The 22,593-nt window shown below is 41.0% G+C and overlaps 1 protein-coding gene across 1 annotated transcript in view; it reads right to left on the reverse strand.

The window, feature by feature from the left end:
- Nucleotides 1-22,593, reverse strand: part of pcca (propionyl-CoA carboxylase subunit alpha) — a 49,975-nt gene that overhangs the window by 3,383 nt on the left and 23,999 nt on the right. Inside the window, exons 10-21 of the mRNA XM_053477263.1 lie at nt 21,069-21,171; nt 20,292-20,386; nt 19,554-19,704; nt 19,308-19,451; nt 19,052-19,126; nt 16,941-17,009; nt 16,780-16,855; nt 15,961-16,174; nt 13,081-13,183; nt 10,437-10,535; nt 9,261-9,314; nt 5,131-5,271 (exon numbers count right to left, since the gene is read on the reverse strand). Of these exons, the coding sequence (XP_053333238.1) occupies nt 5,131-5,271; nt 9,261-9,314; nt 10,437-10,535; nt 13,081-13,183; nt 15,961-16,174; nt 16,780-16,855; nt 16,941-17,009; nt 19,052-19,126; nt 19,308-19,451; nt 19,554-19,704; nt 20,292-20,386; nt 21,069-21,171 (1,324 nt within the window). The remainder of the gene's footprint in view (nt 1-5,130; nt 5,272-9,260; nt 9,315-10,436; nt 10,536-13,080; nt 13,184-15,960; nt 16,175-16,779; nt 16,856-16,940; nt 17,010-19,051; nt 19,127-19,307; nt 19,452-19,553; nt 19,705-20,291; nt 20,387-21,068; nt 21,172-22,593) is intronic.

The raw sequence follows: 22,593 nt of genomic DNA on the forward strand, positions 1-22,593 counted from the left end.
ACCCATCTATAAAACATTTTGAGCAGATCGATCGAAGCACCGCAAATTATTTAGTGTGAAGTAGAGTTTTTAAAAAAAATGTCCAATATGATAGTTTGTATTTAAAACCTTCAGTATCCTAAGTGAGGACGTCTATTCGTCTCATAATGTAATGTGGGAGGAGATTGTGGGCGTGGCATCCTTTTCTACGTTAGCCTGCTTCAGGCACTTTTATTCTCTATATATACAGTGGGGCAAAAAAGTATTTAGTCAGAGACCAATTGTGCAAGTTCTTCTACTTAAAAATATGGGAGAGGCCTGTAATTTTCATAACAGGTATACCTCAACTATGAGAGACAAAATAAGAAGAAAAGAACTTACTTGCAAATTATAGAGGAAAATAAGTAAGTATTTGGTCAATAACAAAATTTCATCTCAATACTTTGTTATATACCCTTTGTTGGCAATAACAGAGGTCAAACATTTTCTGTAGGTTTTCACACACTGTTGCTGGTATTTTGGCCCCTTCCTCCATGCAGATCTCCTCTAGAGATGTTTCGGAGCTGTCGCTGGGCAACATGGACTTTTAACTCCCTCCAAAGATTTTCTATGGGGTTGAGATATGGAGACTGGCTAGGCCACTCCAGGATCTTGAAATGATTCTTATGAAGCCACTCCTTCGTTGCCCGGGCGGTGTGTTTGGGATCATTGTCATGCTGAAAGACCCAGCCACGTTTCATCTTCAATGCCCTTGCTGATGGAAGGAGGTTTTCACTCAAAATCTCACGATACATGGCCCCATTCATTCTTTCCTTTACACGGATCGTCCTGGTCCCTTTGCAGAAAACATGATGTTTCCACCCCCATGCTTCACAGTAGGTATGGTGTTTTTTGGATGCAACTCATCAACAGCATTCTTTCTCCTTCAAACAGAAAGATCTATTTTGGTTTCATCTGACCATTAACATTCCCCCAATCCTCTTCTGGATCATCCAAATGCTCTCTAGCAAACTTTAGACGAGCCTGGACATGTACTGGCTTAAGCAGGGGGACACGTCTGGCACTGCAGTATTTGAGTCCCTGGCGGAGGAGTGTGTTACTGATGGTAGCCTTTGTTACTTTGGTCCCAGATCTCTGCAGGTCATTCACTAGGTCCCCCGTGTGGTTCTGGGATTTTTGCTTACAGTTCTTGTGATCATTTTTGCCCCACAGGGTGAGATCTTGGGTGGAGCCCCAGATCAAGGAAGATTATCAGTGGTCTTGTATGTCTTTCATTTTCTAATAATTGCTCCCACAGTTGATTTCTTTACACCAAGCTGCTTACCTATTGCAGATTCAGTCTTCCCATCCTGGTGCAGGCCTACAATTTTGTTTCTGGTGTCCTTTGACAGCTCTTCGGTCTTGGCCATAGTGGAGTTTGGAGTGTGACTGTTTGAGGTTGTGGACAAGTGTCTTGTATACTGATAACAGATGCCATTAATCAGGTAACGAGTGGAGGACAGAGGAGCCTCTTAAAGAAGAAGTTACAGGTCTGTCAGAGAAAGGAATCTTGCTTGTTTGTAGGTGACCAAATACTTATTTTACAGAGGAATTTACCAATTAATTCAGAGTGAGCATGGGGAGTGATCACGAGAGATGCATACATGCATACAATGACATGCGTTTGTCATTCGTTTATCCAGTTAAAATTTTGCTCGTCTTTCGAAGCGCCCGCAGACTGAGTTACTCGCAATCCAAGGTTTCACTCTCCATGTTCTTGTCCATCATTAGTCTGACTGTAATCATTCTCTCCTTTAGGATGATCTATAGTACGATAGACCAAGTATACGAGCTAACAAAACTGTCCTGTTCTGTTTTAAAACACCGTTCGGTTGTGCGCACTTTATGAAGAAGCAGCCCTACCGTGTTCTCAACAAGACAGTCATTGATTTTACGTCACACATACACACACACACACACACACAAACACACACACCTCACAAACGAAGGGCTTTATAAGTAGTGTGCTCCTTCGTGTGAGCGGGATCCGACTCGATAAACTCCATCTCGGTCTGAGGGAACGAAAGCATTAATGACTTCCTCCTGAGCTCCATCAAATAAATGTCAGCATTACATTTACCTCATCAATCAGGCTTTCTCCGGGTGAGTCATGTGCCCTGTGTGTGTGTGTGTGCGCGCGCGTTCTGTGTAAATATTTGTGTGTCAGTGTGTACCCTTAAGTATCTATCTGCCCTTGAAATGTAGACTCTGCTGTAAGCACCGTGTCGAACTGTAGACTTCAGGATACCCATGCTTGTGTGAGAGTCATCAGCCTTCAAGCACTTAGCGGCTGTACGAGGGGAAAGTGTGTGTGAGTGTGTGTGTGTGTGTGTGTGTGGCTGCGGCTACACGAGGGCAACATTACTGTAAGAGGGCAGAGCCTGGCTGTAATGTATTAAATGGAGCCAAGCAGTCTGAGTCCAGCATATAGATGACACACTTCCTTTGTGAATCAGCACGCCTTCAATCCAACCTGACAGCCACACACACACACACACACACACACACTTATACAAACAATAAAAGCACATTCCTAGACACACACACACACACAGACTGGGTATACGTTATGCATGCTAACACCACACACACACAATCACGTCTTCATATTGATCTGTAATTACATACGCGCCATTTACGTTCCAGCTCGTTCTCTCCGTTAGAAGACACAGCAGCGCTTCGTGATCATTCGCTCCTGATCATTTGGTCCATTTCAGCGTTTCACCCTTGACCCCACCTCGAAACCTAGCCGATAGACGCACATGCTCGCCCAACATCTCTCTCTCCTTTTGAGATCGAGTCCTCCTTCACTGTTTTTTCACTTTCCACACAAAGGTGTTTATTTTTTTCGGTGGGGTTAAAAGACAGGGCTCTTTACAGGACCTTTCAGTCCATTCTTGGCAAAACCAGACGTCTTAGAGGAGAGAGATCAGTTTGTGCATAGTGATGCTGGAAGTGGTTTGGGCTCGCTGAGGGGGAAACTGTAATGCTACAGCAAACTAATATACAGCAGTGTTGTTTATTTAGTTTGCATCATGTCATGGTCAGGTGTTCACATTGTTTAAGACTGGTTTGCTTCTCCTGTTCCTGTGAAATAAGACAAAATATTCGCCGCAACCATTTCGTTCCAGGTTGGAAGTAATCATGAACCGTCTACCGTCTACTGTCATGCAACCTAAATTGATTAATTTAATTTAATTCAACAATGTAGTCTTAAAAAAGAAAGATTCAGATTCAGGGGTTTCCCACCGAGATTCAATTCAATTCACTTTGATGTGTATAAAACAAAATGTAACAAAGCAGCTGTACAGGAATATAAATGATAAAATAAGAAATAAAAATTAAAATATATCTGTAAAAATAAAAACGTTGTTCCAGTAAAGCTGCTTTGTTACAGTGTTGCATTAATAAGTTTTCTACACGACAAATTGAATTGAATCGAATCGTTATTGGTCGTAATCTTATTCTCAGGCTATTCTCATGTGTCTTCCTTATTATGTTAACATTAATACTTTCAGAGCGCTTGTACACACATGAATCGTAATCACAGGAAAGATCATACTTCTGAACCGGAGCAGGTCAGACGTGGGAGCACTTGAAGGCTGTGGTGCATCAGGAAAAGATAAGAGACACAAACCATTTGAAGGACGACGCCACTGCGCACACATCTCCAGATCTGCTAATGTGTCTTCATTAACAGTTTATGAAACATATCACGATCTGTTACAACGGGAAGCATGTAGAGCATATTATATGAATAAATAGTTTCTTATGGTCCAACCTGTATCTATCTATACCTATTTATCTATATGTATGTGTGTGTATGTGTGTGTGTGTGTCATGTGTATATATTCATAAATGTAAAGCTTTATCAATTTAATCCTAATGGGCAAGCCAGGGGGGACGTGGGTGAGAAAGTGGACATAAGGACGAAAACCTTGAGATTAACCTCGAGTCAATTGTTTACGTTTACTTTACAAGCCACGCTGTTTACTTCCAATTTGTTGATCAGATCGGATTTGCAAGTCAGACTTTTTTCAGCTGACTCTTAACATTGACATGTCTGTCCTCTAAAATGGCACGCGTCTAAATTGATACGTCTTTGCTCGTCCCGAACACATCCTATTTGTGCGACCAATTGTTCATTTCAAACATCGGATGCTATTTTGGCACATAAAAAAAAATAATAATATATGCTTGAGATTTTGCCCTGGAGGACGGGAAGCTGTTAGCCGGCTGTATTTGTTGAAGTCCGGAAGAAGAAAGAAATCCAGATGCAAAGCGTTAGCTCCTTTTTTAGCAGCGATTGCTATTACTGCTATAAAATCCCCACGCTGCCAGTGCTGACTGATAACATCAACGAGCGCACTTCGCATGCGCAATGGCAAAAAGCTACACAGACTCAATCAAGTCGTATGACCACGTATCGGAAATATATGTCTGATCTAGGACCAGAGAATTAATATCTGTCACATACTGTATACATTACAGCACAGTGGATTCTTTCTTCGCATATCCTAGTGTATCTGGGGTCAGAGCGCAGCGTCACCCATTATACAGGCACCCCTGGGGCAGATAGGGTTAAGGGGCCTCGCTCAAGGGCCCTAAAATGGCAACCTGGTAGAGCTGGGACTTAAACTGCTGACCTTTTGTTCAGTAACTCAGTGCCTTAACCCTCTGAGCCACCACTGCCCCTGATATAGAAGCAAACACACAATGATCGTCTGATTAGTTTATGTAAACTGCTCGGTCTTCTCCGCACACGTAAAACAGATGCATGAACCCTCCTGTGATTGTGATTCATGTGTGTGCAAGCGCTCTGAAGGAACTGGTAATAATGAAGACACATTAAAATGGCATGAGAATGAGATTATGACCAAATTCGAACCCTGCATGTTCAGCTCAGTTAAATGAAACCGCTGTGTGTTTTCTCTCATTCGAGCTGCTCAGGCTTTATGCTGCTTTCCTCCACATCAACAGGAGCGTTGTGAGTGTTAACAGCACCACCTTGTGGACAATCCTCACTACTCAGAGATAATACAACCTGAGGTACTTCATGTTTGAGGGACACTGAGATTGTTGGACAGACAGGACGTCACACACTCTTCTTACCGTGTCTCCGGCTTGGACAGAAACGGCGACCACGGTCCCGGGCATGGGAGATCTCAGGATGCTGCTGGAGTCTTCCGGAACCTTCTCGGGCATGTGCTTACTGAGGGACGCCGCCAGCTTACTCAACACTCGCACCTTAAACTGAACACACACACACACACACAGCGTGTTAAACACACATGTCTCTTTACACTATTCACACACAAGTACATGGACACAAGATAAGCCCTTGATGAAAAACATTGCTGATAAACACTATAAAATAATACTGCTAAAAAACGTCTTTGAAATTGAAAAGTATGATGGAGAAAATATTGGTTTATTACCAAACAAACATTCAAAAGTAAAATAAATCTGTTAATTGGACAGCAATGTAAATAATTTAATAAACAAGTTAAGGAAAAAAATAAAATAAAATATAATCCATATATAATGTTAATCATTATTGTGATATTCAGCATGTCAAAGAAATGAATGCAAAACATATATTAGTATATACAGTGCTGTGAAAAAGTATTTGCCCCATTGCTAATTTATTGTATTTTTTTTGTCCAAGCCTGGCCCTAGTGTATGTGAAAAAAAGAATGGTTTTGAATGCCTCATAACAAAATAAATAAAAAGATCCTTCAGATTGGTCTAGTTATAGCCAGAATTGAAATCTGAATGAGATGCTGTGGCACAAACCTTAGGCCGACTGTTCATGTTCGAAAATCCTCTAATCAGGCTGAATTTAAACAATTCTGCAAAGAAGAGTGGGCCAAAATTCCTCCACAGCGATGTGAAAGACTGATTTTCTGTTATCGCAAACGCTTAATTGCACTCGTTGCCGCCAAACGTGGCACAACCTGTTATTAGTTTTAGGGGGAAATTATATTTTTCACATAGGGCCATTTACACTTTTATTTCCCTTTATAAAAGAAATCATAATTTAAAAATTGCATTTTGTATTTACTCGGGGTATCTTCGTGTAAAATTAATATTTGATTTGATTTAATGATCTAAGTCATTTAATTGAGACAAATCTGCAACAAAAAAAAATCACAGCATTGTAATGTATATTTTTGGTCATGTAAAATAAAATAGGTAATAAAAATAGAAACATATAAATCATTTGGACAGACAGATTCTCTGTTCCTGTCGCACACATACATGATAAAGACATCTGCAGTGACGTCCTTAAATCTGCAGAACACACTGACACACACACTGACACACTAATTAATAACATGACACCTGCTGACTCCTACACATCTCACACTGCAGTGCTCGTGTCTGCCTGTAGATGTCGCTCACCGCACTCACACTGCACACAGCTAAACCTCAGCACAGTCAGGAGAGAGAACACACTGACTCAATTAGACTGAGATCAGCTCAGCTCTCCACATGCAGGGGAAGAAAATCTCTCTCACACACACACACACAGGCAATAACACTACGCCTATGGCACATCACAGTCATAATGGAGAGCTATTAGCTATAATAGGCTGCAGAAAGCAAGAGAGAAAGAGAAGAGCGTGGAAGAGAGAGAGAACATTAGCTCAGACTGCGCAGGCTAATTAGAGCGATGACATCATAAAGAGCAACAACAACGAGATCAGAGGCAAATATCAATATCCGATTCAACCTATGAGTTGTTATATCATTATTTTCACAGAGTATTTTTATTCCAACACTGACTTTGTCTCATTTCACTTTCTTTAAAATGAAACAGGTACTGGAATCCATTACACTGGTTTTTATTCAAGTAAAAATTGAACATTATTCTTAACTCTTTCTAAAATATTTAGTCCTAGTGAGGAAATGCTGAGAGCGCAGGCTGGACACGATGACTTTAGTTACTCGAAGGCCAATCAGGTCTCAGTATGCTAATGGAGCTCCTGCAGCAGTGAAAGCGTCTAATTTGCATATTAATAAAGTTTTGATTTGCTGATGAAGGTAAATGTTTATTAACCGCCACCGCTTTATTATATCAGGAAAATATATAAAAGGAGGAAGAAAACAAAGAATGGAAAAATAAAGGAAGAAATAGATACAGAAAAAAGAAAGGACAAAAAGAAAGAAATGTGAGGGATAAAGACAAGATAGAAAAATGAAAGAAAGAAAAAAAGAAAGAAAGAAAGAGAAAAAATAACCAAGAAACACACACAATAAATAAATAAATAGTGATAAATTAAGAAAAAAGAAAATAAAAGAAAGGCAAAATGAAAAAAGGAAGCAGTCATTTTGCACAAGAAAGAAAACAGAGAGAAAAAAGAATAAGCAAAAATGAACAAGAAAGAAAGATGGGGGATAAGACGAAGTTGAACAAGAAAGAAAGAAAGTAAAAGAAAGCTGTAATTTTCTAAATTCTCTCCAATCTTTATTTTATTGTATTTTTGTTGATTAAAGCTATGTTTTGTCCTCGAAATCTAAATCCAAGATACATTATTGTCCTATTGTTTAAGATAAAATAAATAAAATAAATTTGAGGTGAATTTAAAGCACTTATTAAAACCTGACAACTATGAACAATTTCTATGAAGGTGTTGAAATCTAAATCCTCAGAGCATTTCTGTCGACTACTCATACTTAAGTGTCGGGACGAGTTCGAAGAGGAACGAAAAGATGATGTCATCACACCAGCAGTAACAGAGAGCTGAATACACACACACACACACCTGTTCACACTCCGACCTTCAGAGGCTCGCAGGCAGGCTGTACTGACCGTGTGTGTGTGTGCGTGTGTGTGTGTGTGTGCGCAGAGAAAGACCTGACACCGGCCTCCACTGGCAGTGATGTCATCCTGTAATGAGGCTAATTTTAGCTGCGTGCCTGACACTTGCTCGTTAATCACAGCGCTCTGAGAAACGTCCGGAAGGTTCGGATGAGGAGGGAAGTGCCCTATTTTTCCACAAATTCAACTGAGGAAGTCTTGCATCGTCCTGTATGACAGGTCACGCGAGGTCATAAAGTTAGAGACCTCCACATGACCCAGGGCTCACGGTTCCTGCGCTACTCTCGCTATTCCTAGGACGACGTGATGCTGCGGTCAAGGCGGAAACTTCTCTTCACTGAAGCGCAGCACGTATACGCTTTTATGTAAAAAATATAATTTAAAAAACTATCTACTTTAGTTACTTTGAGTAGACTGTACTACTCTCTTAAGAGTGATGTGAAAAACGTTAAACAATGTTTAAAAAAAATAGTGAAGAAATCATGATTCTGCCAGTTTATATAATAAACACAATATTATGACCTCTGTGACCTTGATAGTGATCACACTGTCCACCACAGAGCCTTGATTTTACACTTATATACATTTCTAAATCCAGGAACTGATGTGATCTTTCTCAGGACTTGATACATAACTCATTTTAGAAAAAAAAAAAAAAAAAACATCCCGACCCCTGAAAGTACACAGGAAGCATCATTTTGTCATTTTTCAACAACATGCCTCCTTTTACAGCCGTTTCCATTCCTACAGGGGTCACACGGGCACCTGTGTGGGAGTGGAGGTCCCCTGTGAGACGAGGGGAAACCCTAAAAACCGTTAAACTCCCAGCAGGCTCCTAGTGTCCTGCCGGAGAACCGGACAGAAGCCGAGGAGAGATCGTGGCCTGGGTGACCCCAAACCCCACAGAATGACCGGAAACCACTCCTGTGCTAGCGTTTAGCCCGCTAGCGCTTTGAGGCGAGCCGCTTACAGTTAGCGCCGTCTTTAAAGGAGCACTCGGGCCCACATGCTGAGCACACACACACACATGCGCGGCACCTCTACGCTCTCTTCCTGTAATGGTGCGTTTTTTTAAACCGCTGTTTGTTTGTTTAGACTTCGGGCTGGTTCGACTCTGTGCCGGTTATTGTTCAGGGCAGATCGGAGTGTGGCATCATGGGTGGCACGTGGTGATTTGTGGAGGTGTTGTGGACACCTGGACGAGTTCAGGAGGGTGTTGCCAGTGTGAGAGTTATATATAAGTGTATGAGGACAGGATACACGCCCCAGTAAGACACACAATACACATCCTTACTGCTACAATGTACTTGACCTGAACACTTCTTTAGGAAATATCAATAATAAGCAGTGACTTACACACACACACACACACACACACACAGTGTGTGTGAAGGTGGGATCAATGAGGCGGACTTACCGAAGTGCCCAGATACTGCAGCGTGATCTCGCCTGAACTGTTACGTGATAGACACTGAAACAAGAAACAGTCAATCACAACACACACACACACACACTTTCTCTCTATAGGTATTCATGAGATTGCGTATGTATGAGGGTGAGTCAAAAATTATCCATTTTATTCACTTTAAGAAAAGAAAATACGTCACTTTTCGACATAATGTCCTTGCCTTTCAATAAAATACGCCGTCCATCTGTCAACAAGCTTTCGTATTCCCTTATTAAAATTCCGCCGCTGTCTTTACTTGAATCTTCGTCCTCGTACGACTGCTTCCAGACGACTAAACGGGTGATGGAGCGAGATCAGGACTATAGAGAGGATGCTTTAACATCTGTCGACTGTTGAACCTTTTTCCTGAGAATGTCCCAATAATAGCTGTTGAGAATCACAGAAAGCTCTAAGCGTTGATGAATTTTCCAGCTGATGGTTGAATTTTGAACTTTTTCTCAGTCTGTGATTGAAGATGTTTCCTTTCATACACTGCCGTTTACTCTCATCTCTGCGCTATCCAGATAGTCGCGCTGCGCTGGTCCACTGGGCCGCGCAGATATTTGGTTCATTCAGGTGCCACGGTTTCGTCCCACTTTTGATGTGTTTGGCTTCACATACACTTCGACAATGGAAGAAGACGGTGCAGCAGCAGTGAGTTTGCTTACATGTGACGAAACCAACAACGAGGAGATTGTAAAGAAAAAAGGTGCATCGTCTGTGGTGTGGAATTGGTTTGGGTATAAGAAAAGTGATACGAATGAGACGAAATGATTTGCAAGGTACGCAAGTGCACTGTTTTAACAAGTGGAAACACGTCAAACCCTTTCTATCATCTGAAATCCAAGCATCCAAACAAATATGGAGGCAAACCTCAAACCTCAGCAATTCACAGTTTAAATAAAATAACATTATGTAAAACGGTTTCTTTGTGTTTAAATTTTTATTTATGCATTTTCAGATACAAATTGCTATATTGTGATATACATCGTTATTGAGGTAGAAAATTGCTTCTACCGTGATAGAAGATTTTGGTTATGTCACCCACCCCTACAGAGCATTTAATATAACCAGAGTGCAGATTATTTTTGACTCACCCTTGTCTATGTACATGATGGAAGAGAGTGTGTGTGTGTGTGTGTTCACCTGTAGAACTCTGTGGTTGCCGTTAATGGTGAGGGGCAGAAGTGCAGAGGCCAGATTCCACTCTCCGGACACATCCACTTTCTCGCCGTCAATCTCCACCTACACACACACACACACACACACACACACACACGACATGGGTCAGCATGTGGTACTAAAATGAAATTCAGGATCAGTGTCAACAGTGACGAGTGTGTGTATTAGTTTGTCCTTACAGGTGTTTAATCTGCATGTATGTGTGTGTGTGTGTGTGTGTTACAGGCTTAACAGTGTTAGTTTTTAAATGTTTTGGCTCCTAATAAAAAAAACATACAGAAGAAACTTGAGCAGTAAAGCTACACCTTGTGTTTGTATCTTTTATACATAAGTGTAAAAAAATCGATTTACAAAGAAAATCACTACAACGAGACATCTTAATCTCATCACAAAGCGAACAGATCAAAGCGAACAGATCAAAGCGAACGAAAAATATATTCACAGTTTAGAAAATGGAAACTGATGGGCGTGCAAAGTCATCCTAGTCTTCAATGAGAGGAAGCCGATCCACCTCAATGCCTGACTCAGTGATTCTTCGGTGCTTTTCTGCTCAGCGCGGTTGTGAAGAGTGATTATAATCTTTTGAGTTCTTCAAATCTAAATTCGAGTTACTGCATGCAGTCCTTATGTCACCTGAAACCGGTCATGTGTGAAAATGATTCCTCATGCCTCCAGATCCACACACTCTTTCACAAGCTGACTTCTGGAATATGATGATATATAGATGTGATACTCTGGTCATTCAGTACATTCAGGTCACCAGCTGACTTCATTTTATTGCCACATTACATATTATTAAAGAGTCTAGACCTGAGCAACTGAAGCAACCCCAGATCATAACCCCGCCTCCAGAGGTTTGTACAGTGGACACTATGCATGATGGGTAAATCGCTTCATGTGCTTCCACTTTCATCCCGATCTCATCAGACCACACGGCCTTTTTAAATTTGCTCCAAAGTCCAAAATGTTCTGATTAGTCTTGGTTTTCTTATGGTTACACAGCTGTTTAGTCCCAATCCTGCGAGTTCTCATCACACTGTGTGTGTGTGTTTGTGTGTGTGTGTATGGAGTTGCTCTTACTTTCACTATTAAACATAGCTCTGGACTGTTGATTTATTTTATTTGAATTTTTTTGGCCATGCAACTTCATCCAGGTTTTGATGATGTGTTGAAATGATCTTACATTTGATCTCTTAAGTTGTTTTCTTTGCTTAATGCAGCCCAATAATTTGAACCTTTCAAAATGGCGGCTTTTTTTTTTTTTTTTTTTGGTCAGGTAGTGTATAATCGCTGCTGCGTAAATAAAAAAAAACATTCTGCAATTTTAAATAAAATAGCCCCAATGTGTGTGTGTGTGTGTTTGTGTGAGTGTGTGTCTGGGTGAGAGAGAGAGAGAGAGAGAGATAAAAAAGAAAAGCAGGAATGATGGACATCTGGAGTACGAGCACATTCTCTCCAGTCCACCTGATGCCTTTAAGGGGAAAAAAAAAGGAAAAAAAACTCAGAAGCTCTGGTTTAAACCCAATCCTGTTCCATCTGCACCTTCTTACACACACACACACACACACACACAAAGCAAACTTGAAAACAGTAACAGAAGAGGAGGAGGAGGAGCTGGGAGCTCACTTTCAACCCAGAACCACTTGTCTAAACATGAGTACAGATCTTTCCCTGTCAGCGGCCATCGAAACCCCTCAGGACCCCCGAGCCCTCAGAAGCAGGGGGTCCGGGTTAGAAGTGGCGTCCTGCGGCGAACATTACAGCCCCGTTCCCTGTTACACGTCTCGGGAGGACAGAGGTGAGCTGGGATCAGAGGGTCTCCTGGAGCACACGGTATTCATTCCACTTTACTCCCCTTTTATGATGATTAAACGATTAAACAACATGACCATGACGCTGCGCAGTAAAGCAATAACAAGCTCCTAAATTTGAGAGCAGGGATGCTGTCATGAAAAATATTCTTTAAAAAAATAAATAAATAAAATCCCACATCATGTTAGTCATCAGCTGGTTATTATCAAGACAGGGAGCCGACCCCAGATCTGCAGTCCTCTTTGATGGACGTGAGCGCAGGGCGGAGCCGGTCCTCGGCTCGGGGAAACGATAGACCTGGACGGAAATGACATTTCGCACGGGTCAACTGCGCACAGCTGATCCAGGATCAGAGGCTGACTTTAAACCTCGCATAATCCAATTACACGGACGAATGGGGTGATGATCCCGGATCAGCACGAGCCCTCTGAGCACCCTGATCCATATGGACCCTCGAGGGCCGGGAGAGAACGTACAAGGTGTGCAAACACACGCTGACTGAGTGACATGTCAGGCTCCGCCTTTATTCCTATGATTTATTTCTCAGCAGATAGAGTGTCCAAGGTGACAATGGACAAATCCGTGGAAAAAAAAAAGGGAGGGCTTAAATCAGGGTGACAATCCATCTCAGGACACACACACACACACTACGGGCGATCTGAGAATGCCAGTTAGCCTCATCTGCATGTTTTTGGACAGTCGGAGGAAACCAGAGTACCCGGAGGAACCCCACCAAATTTTAAATCTTGAATGATGATGATGACTGCTGGAACCTGAGAAAAATGGACACACTCACTGTGTAGCTGCGTCCAGAGCGGGTTACACGCAACACGTGAGATGCTTTGTCCAGCTCCACACACAGCTCCCAGTTCTTCCTCTCCTGAACAGTGTTAGAGACTCTGCCAAAAAAAAAAACACACACACACAAACCAAAAATTATACACACAACTACAGTTCAATGCAAACACTAGACGGATTATGGACACACAAGTGTCTTACGGGCAGTTCCATGCAAATGTCAACTATAAAAGAAAGCAGGGTGATCAAACGTAAACATACTGACATCTGTTTACACTGACTAAACTTATAAAAATATCAGCAATAATCGCTTTATTACTAGTATTTAGTTCAAATGGTTAATGGTTGTTTTTTCATAATTATTGTATTATATCGAAAATTCACCACTAACGCATGTTCTTTAAATAGTTTGTAGCGGGCTGATTCAGACACGTCACATCTGTAGCATGAAAATGTCACGTCCGTAACAGCAACTTATCCAAAATCATTTATCTAAAAAAATAAATGAATAAATTAAAAATTCTGTCAAATCTACACTTTTGATTGATTATACAACAATATAAAAGCAACAAGGTGTAGAAGAATATTAAGGCCAGGCGAAAATAATAAAAGAGTTTCTGTTTCAGTATGAGTGTGTGTCCAAATGTCAAATGCATTGTTCAGGAACCATCCTCATAAAAGGGTCAGTCAAAAATGATCCGCAATTTGGTTATATTTAAACTTGTGTTGTTTGCACATTTTTTTCGTCTTTTCAGCGCTTTCCCGTTCAAGGCTACTGTCTGTGCAGTCACCGCTGTGCAGGTGTCAACATGTTACATCAGTGCATTGGTAACTGAGGTGCGAGCAAAAATGGACGCCCCACTTGTGATTCGCACAAAAAACAGCAATGTGCAATGATTCGTTTTGGGTGTACCCGGTGCCGAAACGACTCACAGATAAGCAACAAGAGCAACTGGACATCTGCAAACATAATTTGGACCGATACTTTTAGGAAGGTGAGTGTTTCTTAAAGAGAATCATTATTGGTGATGAGACACGGACTCTTTATCACTACCAGCCTGAGAGTAAACGGCAGAGTCTGGAACGGAAACATCCTCAATCACGGACTGAAAAAAAAAGTTTTAAAAAATTCAACCATCAGCTGGAAAATTAGTGCTTATAGATATCCAAGTGTGTCGTGATCTTCTGCCTACACTGTCGACACTCTGCAAGAACCTGGTTTTAAGGTGTTAAAGCCTCCTCCATATAGTCCTGATCTCGCTCCATCTGACTTTCACCTCTTTGCTCCCCTGAAAGCAGCCCTACTAGGATGAATATTCACTTCCAATGAAGAAGTGAAGACAACGAAAAATGTCACTTCTTAAAGTAAATTCTACACCCGGAGTGCGGAATTTTTTTTTTTTTACTTAACACTATATTACGTGATAGAACCCATGAACAGATGAGATACTGTATGAGTAGCTGAGTGAGGTAATGGGTTAATAAAAGTTCCTATTTCTGTAGAAACTGGAGGAAAAGAGATATCACAGGGATGACCTGAACTTTAGAAAGCAGAGATGATCATCATATTCTACATTAACATAAAATTAGGAAAAGGTCGGCGTATATTTAAACGCACTATGTCCGATTTACTTCTTTGTCCTATTCATCCCCAGTTTTAGATTTTATGAAGTTTTACACACCTCCGCCTTTCAACAACCCTAAAAGCGTTCTTTCACCCTTTACACAACTTCTTACAGAAACCAGTTGTCCCGCAATATCAATAATTTACAATAATCATTCTGTGAGCGAACCCTACTGAGACGTCAAACGTTAAAGCCTCCGATCATTCAATAGTCTCTTTAAAGGTGTCTCCCACATTACAGGTAAATATTAAATATATCGTAAGGTTGCCGAGTTTTATGTTTTATTGAACTATTGATAAAGTAATACTATACAATCTATAGTGTCTTAACTTTCTTCTCATTTCGTTCTCATGTTGGCGCTCACCGTACAGACGCTCCCGGATATCAAAGGACAAACTTTTACTTTAACACAGTTTATCTCAATAACAAAAGAAGCAGCACACACACACACACACACACACACACACACACAAAAACTGTGTCTGTCCCCTGCCTAATCCTTCCTCCCTGACTTCCTGCTTACAGAACGGCAACCTTACTGATGCTGGACACATGTAGAGCCAGAACACACACACACCCACCCACACACACACACATAGACACATCCAGCAGACACAGAGGGCATTGTTTGATTGACAGCTCCTCTGTTACGAGATCTAAAGTAAATCAATTAGTGGGAGAGGTTTTTTTTTTTTTCCACGATGGTGGGCTGCAGTCACTACAAAGGGAACCACACACACACACACACATACACACACACGAATAACTTTAGAAAACGATCAGAAAAAAAAGTGGAGGCAGGGGAGAAGGAGAGGGAGAGATGTTTGGACAGATGGCTCGGAGGAGCGTGTGTTTTTTGGCCGGTCCTACAAATCTAAGTAAAAATAATGAAACGTTTAGTAGAGTCAGTAACACCGAGAATGGCGCTGTGTGTAACCGTATCCATATTAGGGATCGGGAGTCTGATCTTCAGCCCAGGATAGTGTTAAAGCAACAAAACACGGTGCTGATGTTCATAAGATGAGCATGAGGGAAAAAAAGGCCAAATAAGAAAAAAAAAAAAAAAAAAAAAACCTGTGCTTGGGATTTAATTAACCAGATCTCTCACACATGTTCTACTCGACATTTATTTATAGCCTTAAGAGGCGTTTCTGCTCAGTTCCTGAACGCCTCACCTCTCACCCTCTGTCAGATCCTGATTAGAGACATTAAGATACGTTAAGATCGTTATTAAGTCACTTCCAGTCACTGACCTCAGCTGTCCCAGGAACTTCTGCGAGCGGAGCTGCGTGGCTACGTACAGGGCCGAGGCAGCGGCCAGGAGCTCGCGCTTCTCGCCGGCCGACAGCGGGTGACCTTTGAACCCGTCGGGGTAAACCTCAGGTAGGAAGTTGGTGCTGATGTCACCTGAGATGAAACGCGGGTGAACGATGATCTCCCTCAGGAGAGGAATGTTATGGGTCACACCTGAGAGAGAGAGAAAGAGAGAGAGAGAGAGAGAGAGAGAGAGAGAGAGAGAGAGAGAAAGAGAGAGAGAGAGAGAGAGAAAGAGAGAGAGAGAGAGAGAGAGAGAGAGAGAGAGAAAGAGAGAGAGAGAGAGAGAGAAAGAGAGAGAGAGAGAGAGAGAGAGAGAGAAAGAGAGAGAGAGAGAGAGAAAGAGAGAGAGAGAGAGAGAGAGAGAGAGAGAGAGAAAGAGAGAGAGAGAGAGAGAGAGAGAGAGAGAGAAAGAGAGAGAGAGAATTTAGAACTAAAATCAGCTTTGAATTAACACTGAAAGAGATTAATACATCACATGGACACAATGTAAGTGTTGTCGTATTGCTCTTATTTGCAACTTTGCACGTGCACTTCATGTTGTCTTTGTATGAGACGTAGATAGTTTTTGTTAATTCCTGGTGTCGATTTGGTTTGTCTTAGCTAGTCAGCTAACTGGATGTCTTAATTAGCTACTTCAGTCTGTTAATTTATGTTGGAGACACCTTGGTCCTGTTTCGGTTTACTGTGACAATTAAGTCCTACTTGATTTAATAAAAAATAAAGAGAGAGAGAGAGAGAGAGAGAGGGAAATAAACCTCTGATGACGTAGTTATCCAGCGCATCCTCCATCCTCTTTAGTGCCTCAGCTCTCGTAGCTCCGTAAGTCACCAACTACACACACACGCACGCACACACACAATTCAAATTTGTAAAACTCACAACACCGTCTCAATAGCATCTAAATGAACCTTCTTACTTTGGAGATCATGGGGTCGTAGTAGATGCTGATGTCACTTCCTTCTTGAATGCCGCTGTCCACACGCACCTGGAGAGAAAAAGGACAAAGAAAATAAATAAAAAACAAAACAATAAAAATAAAAAGACACATTTAGTATCGGGACAGACTATCGAGACCAAGTGAAATCTTCAAAGCTTCACCTGCTGCTGTACAACACATAAGTTATCATTAATGGATAAAGAAAAATAACATGATTAAAGGGATAGAAGAATAGAAGAAAAGACAATTCTTAAAGATAATTATTTATTCGTGTAGGTGCTATAAACACGTCACTTTAAACAAACTAAAAGCTCTTATCTGCACTGTTCCACCATATCGGCCTTCTGTCATGTTATCTGTCCCTTTTTGCAGGACAGTTAGTCAATTGTCTTACCACTGTGTCTTATTTTGTGTTATTTAAGGTTATTTTTTCTTTCTGTGCTTAGTATTGTAGGTAAGGGGACTGAGTATAACCTAATTTCAGTTCTCTATATGTATGCACTGTACACGTAGTAGAATCGAGAATAAGGTTGACTTTGACTTTGTATTTTGCTTTTCAGACCTAGTTGGTTTGAACAAGGACATCAACTTTCGCTTTGTCTGATATTATTGATATTTTGGTGGAAAATGTCAAGAGCAGTGCTTTTGTGTGATTTCCTGGCGTATCAGCTCCAAGTAAGAGGTCAGATCTAATTCCGTTCTTGGTTCCGTAGAGTCCGTGGGATCTGATTCGATCCCAGCCCGAATACGCTGTAGCTGTGTCGTTCTCAAGATCACGTTTTCCTGCACCTTTCGCGAGCGATCGTGTTCTCACTGATCAAAATGAACCGGACTTTCGAGTGTCCTCGGAAACGGTCCCTAATGTAAACTCTCGAACACCAGTACTGTCTTTTAATGCATTTTGCTTTAATATATGTTTAGTGCGAACATACATTTAGCCGAGCGCTAACGCTAACAGAACGACAACGATCTCTGAACAGTAAAAACAGAAACGCTCCTCCGAAAGCATAGTGCGGTGAAATGTGGGCCGGCGTTACGCAACCCAAATATAACTCAGTCAGTGCAGCACTCACTGACACAGCGACGGTTGAATTTATCGGAGAAGACAGACACGCGTCCCGATCAAAGAGTTTTACGACGTCCTGGGGAAGTCCGGTTTTATACAATATGGTTATATAAAGTCTTCTTTAATGCATATTTTTCGCCTTTATTGTCAAGAACAAACAACAGATGAGGAGGACAATAGCGAATTTCAAAGCTGTACTATTTTAGGCCTCACACCACCACAATACAAGACTAGTAAAAATGAGTGGAGTGTGTGTGTGTGTGTGTGTGTGTGTGTGTGTGTGTGTGTGTGTGTGTGTGTGTGTTCCTGTCCTCGACAGCGCTTGCTTTCTTTACCGTATAGAAAGAGAGAGAGAGAGTTAAACGTTCTGGTGTACCTGCTACACGAGGCGGAGCCATCCGTCACACTATAAATACCTTGATACTAATTACTATTAATAGGGCACATTAGCGGTTAAATGAGTATAGACACACACACACACACACACACACACACACACACACACACACACACACACACAGGATGGCCTGAGCTCTGGTATCAATTACATGTTTACTTTCGAGGCAGGAAAGCTGTAAAGAGGCGAAACCCCCCACAGTCTCGGCTTCAAAGCACATCTGAGCTGTGAGCATCCTGACCAAACACACCAAGCTCACAGATGCTCCACACACACACACACACACACACACACAGACAGAGACGGCTAGAATCCTGAACGGACATGAGCGCGAGCTTTAATCTGAAACAGTATGTGAGCTAGAACCCTGTTCAGCATTGTACTGATAAAAAAAACAAAACGATTTGTTAAGAAGCCAGCTCTTGATTTTATTTGAATGAGATCATTCAGGTGAATCAGCTCTGGACATTTGACAGCTTTCACTCGTATAACTGCTGAGAATTTTTTGAAACTACCAGTCAAAAAATTCCATGCTCTATGGGCTGATTAGCAGGTTTAGTGTAGGTATACCTAATAATATGGCCGAGACTGGTTCAATTTGAAATGAGGCAAACGTTGCATACTTACACCAGTGAGGTTCACTGGCTCCTCGTACTGACACAGTCGACCGATGGAGGGAAGCCCGAATGATTTGTAGGGATCCTAAAAAAATATATAAAAATGAAAACCAAAGAAAGAGAATATTATTCCAAGATTATAACAATTCTAAAGTGTTAATCTTTCACTGCAAATGAAGAAGGCGTGGCTTATGTATCTGTCAGTGTCAGTGAAGGAGGCGTGGCCCGTGCACCTGTCAGTTCCGCGGTGTGATTGGTTTGCGTACCTCGGCGTAGACTCGGCTCTCCATGGCCCAGCCGTTAATAGGGATGTCTTCCTGTTTGTGCTGGAGCTCATAACCCCTGGCAACTCTGATCATCTGTTGCACCAGATCCAACCCTGTGATGCACTCAGTGATGGGGTGCTCCACCTGACACACACACACACACACACACATTTATTCATCAATCATCTGCATTCAAAAGCTGTGTATTTCAGTGTGTCTCTTTAGGAAACATAAACAAACACTAACCTGGAGGCGTGTGTTCATCTCGAGGAAGTAGAAGTTCTTCTTGGAGTCGACCAGGAACTCAACCGTGCCTGCTGAGGAGTATTTAACAGCTTTCGCCAGAGACACGGCTTGTTCTCCCATCGCACGCCGGGTGGCCGGGTCCAGGAATGTGCTACAAACACACACACACTTACACGTGTTACAAACTCTCATACAGTTTTATTAGTTTATACTGTACATTTAGTTTTATCTGATCGTAGTGGATGCGATGCGCTTAGTGGCTTAGTGGTTAGCAATGTCGCCTTGCACCGCCAGGGTCCGGGTTCAATTCCCGCCTCTCTGTGCACAGTCCAAAGATTAGATTAGGCTACCTGGTGTTCCCAAATTAACCACAGTGTGTGTGTGTGTGTGTGCCCTATGATGGACTGGCGCCTTGTTCAGGGTGTACCCCGTTTCGTGCCCTAAGCCTCCTGGGATAGGCTCCAGGCCCCCCTGCGCCCCTGAATACCGGATAAAGCGATATAGACGATGAGTGAGTGAGTGTGTGTGTTTGTGTGTGTGTGTGTGTGTGTGTGTGTGTGTGTGTGTGTGATCATAGCGGGTCGTAGTATCACGCAAATACAAGCTCAGACGAACATCATACTGTATATCTTTTTGTTTCTCAATGAGGCTAAAAATTTTTTTTTTTTTTTTAAACAACATATGGGCAATACTAAGTACACCCTTACTGCTTACACACACACACACACACACACACACCTGGGTGCCTCCTCCACCACTTTCTGGTTGCGTCTCTGGATGGAGCACTCTCTCTCGTTCAGCCACAGAGCATTTCCATGCTTATCAGCCAAGACCTACACACACACACACACACACACACACTATTATACACATAATTTAACAAATGATGTTTTTGCACTGCAATACAATTAAAACATAATGGATGTTTAAGTCATGCACAATCATTTCTACAGATGCATGCTTACATTTTATTATATTTGTTCTGCTAAACTACACAATGTCATTTAAATTGCACTACATCATCATCAACCACATAATGTGCAGCTTTCTCACAACTCCACAAACTATAAAACATTAATAATGTGACCACGGTGCAGCCGAATGTGCTACCAATTTAAACAAACATTTTTGTTTGATTCCTACAAAGGAAACGTGACTGTATTTCATCTAAAATCTTTTTCCTTTGAAAAGTGTGAATGATGGCCTCCAGCTCAACATTATAGCGCTCGGTTACACAGTGCGGTTTTATTCATGTTTATAGAAGACACTAAAATCAGACATTCATGAGTTTGTGAGACATTAATAAAACACCGGATGTGCTTTGAGGCAGGGAACATTTCTTCTGTAGTTCCTTAACATCTGATCGACTACATTTGGCTGAATTACTCTATTTCGTCTCGATGTGTTTAATGAGGATTAATTAATTAATCTTGAAAACCTAAATTGACTTTACTAGGAAAGACGATGATATCCACCAAAAAGGGTCTGATTTAACATCAGATTCTAAACATTTACCTGGATCTCGATGTGTCTCGGATTATCGATGTACTTCTCAATCAGGAGTCGATCGTCTCCGAAACTGGACGCAGCCTCCTGGGAGGAAAAACGAAACCCTTCCCTAAGGAGACAAAACAGGAGTCCAAGTTTCCACACTTTTCTACCGATCTGAAGCCATGACAAACAAAACAATAAAGAGATATTGTCTTGATTATAGAGATACTTGGACTAAGGCGACACAGACGAGTACAGATCTGACTTGGTGTCCTCACACCTCCTCGGACTGGTCAGGTGAAGCGGTGCTCGAAGAGTCAACAATGCAACACGGTGACCGTATCAAAGCCGACGTCTTATCAGTTTAAGATCTCTTTAATCTCACTTCACTCTTACCTTCTGTCACATTTTCGTGGTTTGAGATAAAACCCAATTTACAACTCAAACAAAGGCATGACTTCTCCTCAGAGATAAGGAACGCCGTTAGAGGCGTCCTCGTTTGCTCAGAGTTTTATCAGAGAGTCTGTCTCCAGAGGCAGAGGGATATAAGAGGAAGGTGTCATGGCTTCACTAACAGCACGTCTGAAAGGAGCAGACGGTATAAACCGGGTTATGTCCTGCTCTGGGACAGCGTTTGACTTTACTGGGTGTTTATACGCTGTGGGAAAAACTCGAGCTACAAATCAAGCTGTAAACACACATCAGGAAAAACGCTGTAAAATGATATGATTTGAGGATGAGACTTTGTGCACACTTTATGCTGTTTTAGTCCTCTGTAAGAAGAAAAAGCCGTCAGGAATAAGGAACTTTAAACACACACTGACTGTGTACGAAAAAACATTTCTAAAATGTATTCAACCAGTTAAAAAAAACTTAATAAAATGCTTTTACGTAATAAAATATATTTTAGTTGATCATTTTTAAATCAATTCAATTCAATTTTATTTATGTAGAGCTTTTAACAAAGTCTTTCTCACAAATTAGCAAAGAATCCAAAAGTCTTAGAAAAGTAAATCAGTAAGTTAGATGTTTCCGGCTTCTACTTTAAACCAGACATTTTATGTTTTCAATTCAACATATATTTTAGCAACAAGTTTATAAAAAAAAAAAACAACAACAATAGAATTTAACGGACGACTAAATAACTAAATATAAAATGTTTGACAATCTAAAAAGAAATCAAAATATTTATCATATAGATTTTTGCTATTTTATAACAAATATTTAAAATAAAAACTTTAAAAAAATATTATAAATATAAATACTAAAGTAAAACCATTTAAAAAATAAAATAAAACAATTACTTTATTTTTTTAAATGATCAGAAAGAAGTGCTGGGTGACAAACATTCTTTTTTGCACTCATTCTATATTATAATTATTTAGCAAATTCTTCAGGCAAGTTATAAACTAATTTTATAAAATTTTTATTGCACCTTTTTAAATGCTTTTTACAATTCCAAACGTTTAATCCTTAAAATCTATAAATCTTTCACCCTAAATCGATTATTTTCCACTTTTTCATGAATAACACGAATAAAAGTATTGTA

This window comes from Clarias gariepinus, chromosome 18 (genome assembly GCF_024256425.1).
Source record: "Clarias gariepinus isolate MV-2021 ecotype Netherlands chromosome 18, CGAR_prim_01v2, whole genome shotgun sequence".
In the NCBI taxonomy this organism is placed as follows: domain Eukaryota; kingdom Metazoa; phylum Chordata; class Actinopteri; order Siluriformes; family Clariidae; genus Clarias; species Clarias gariepinus.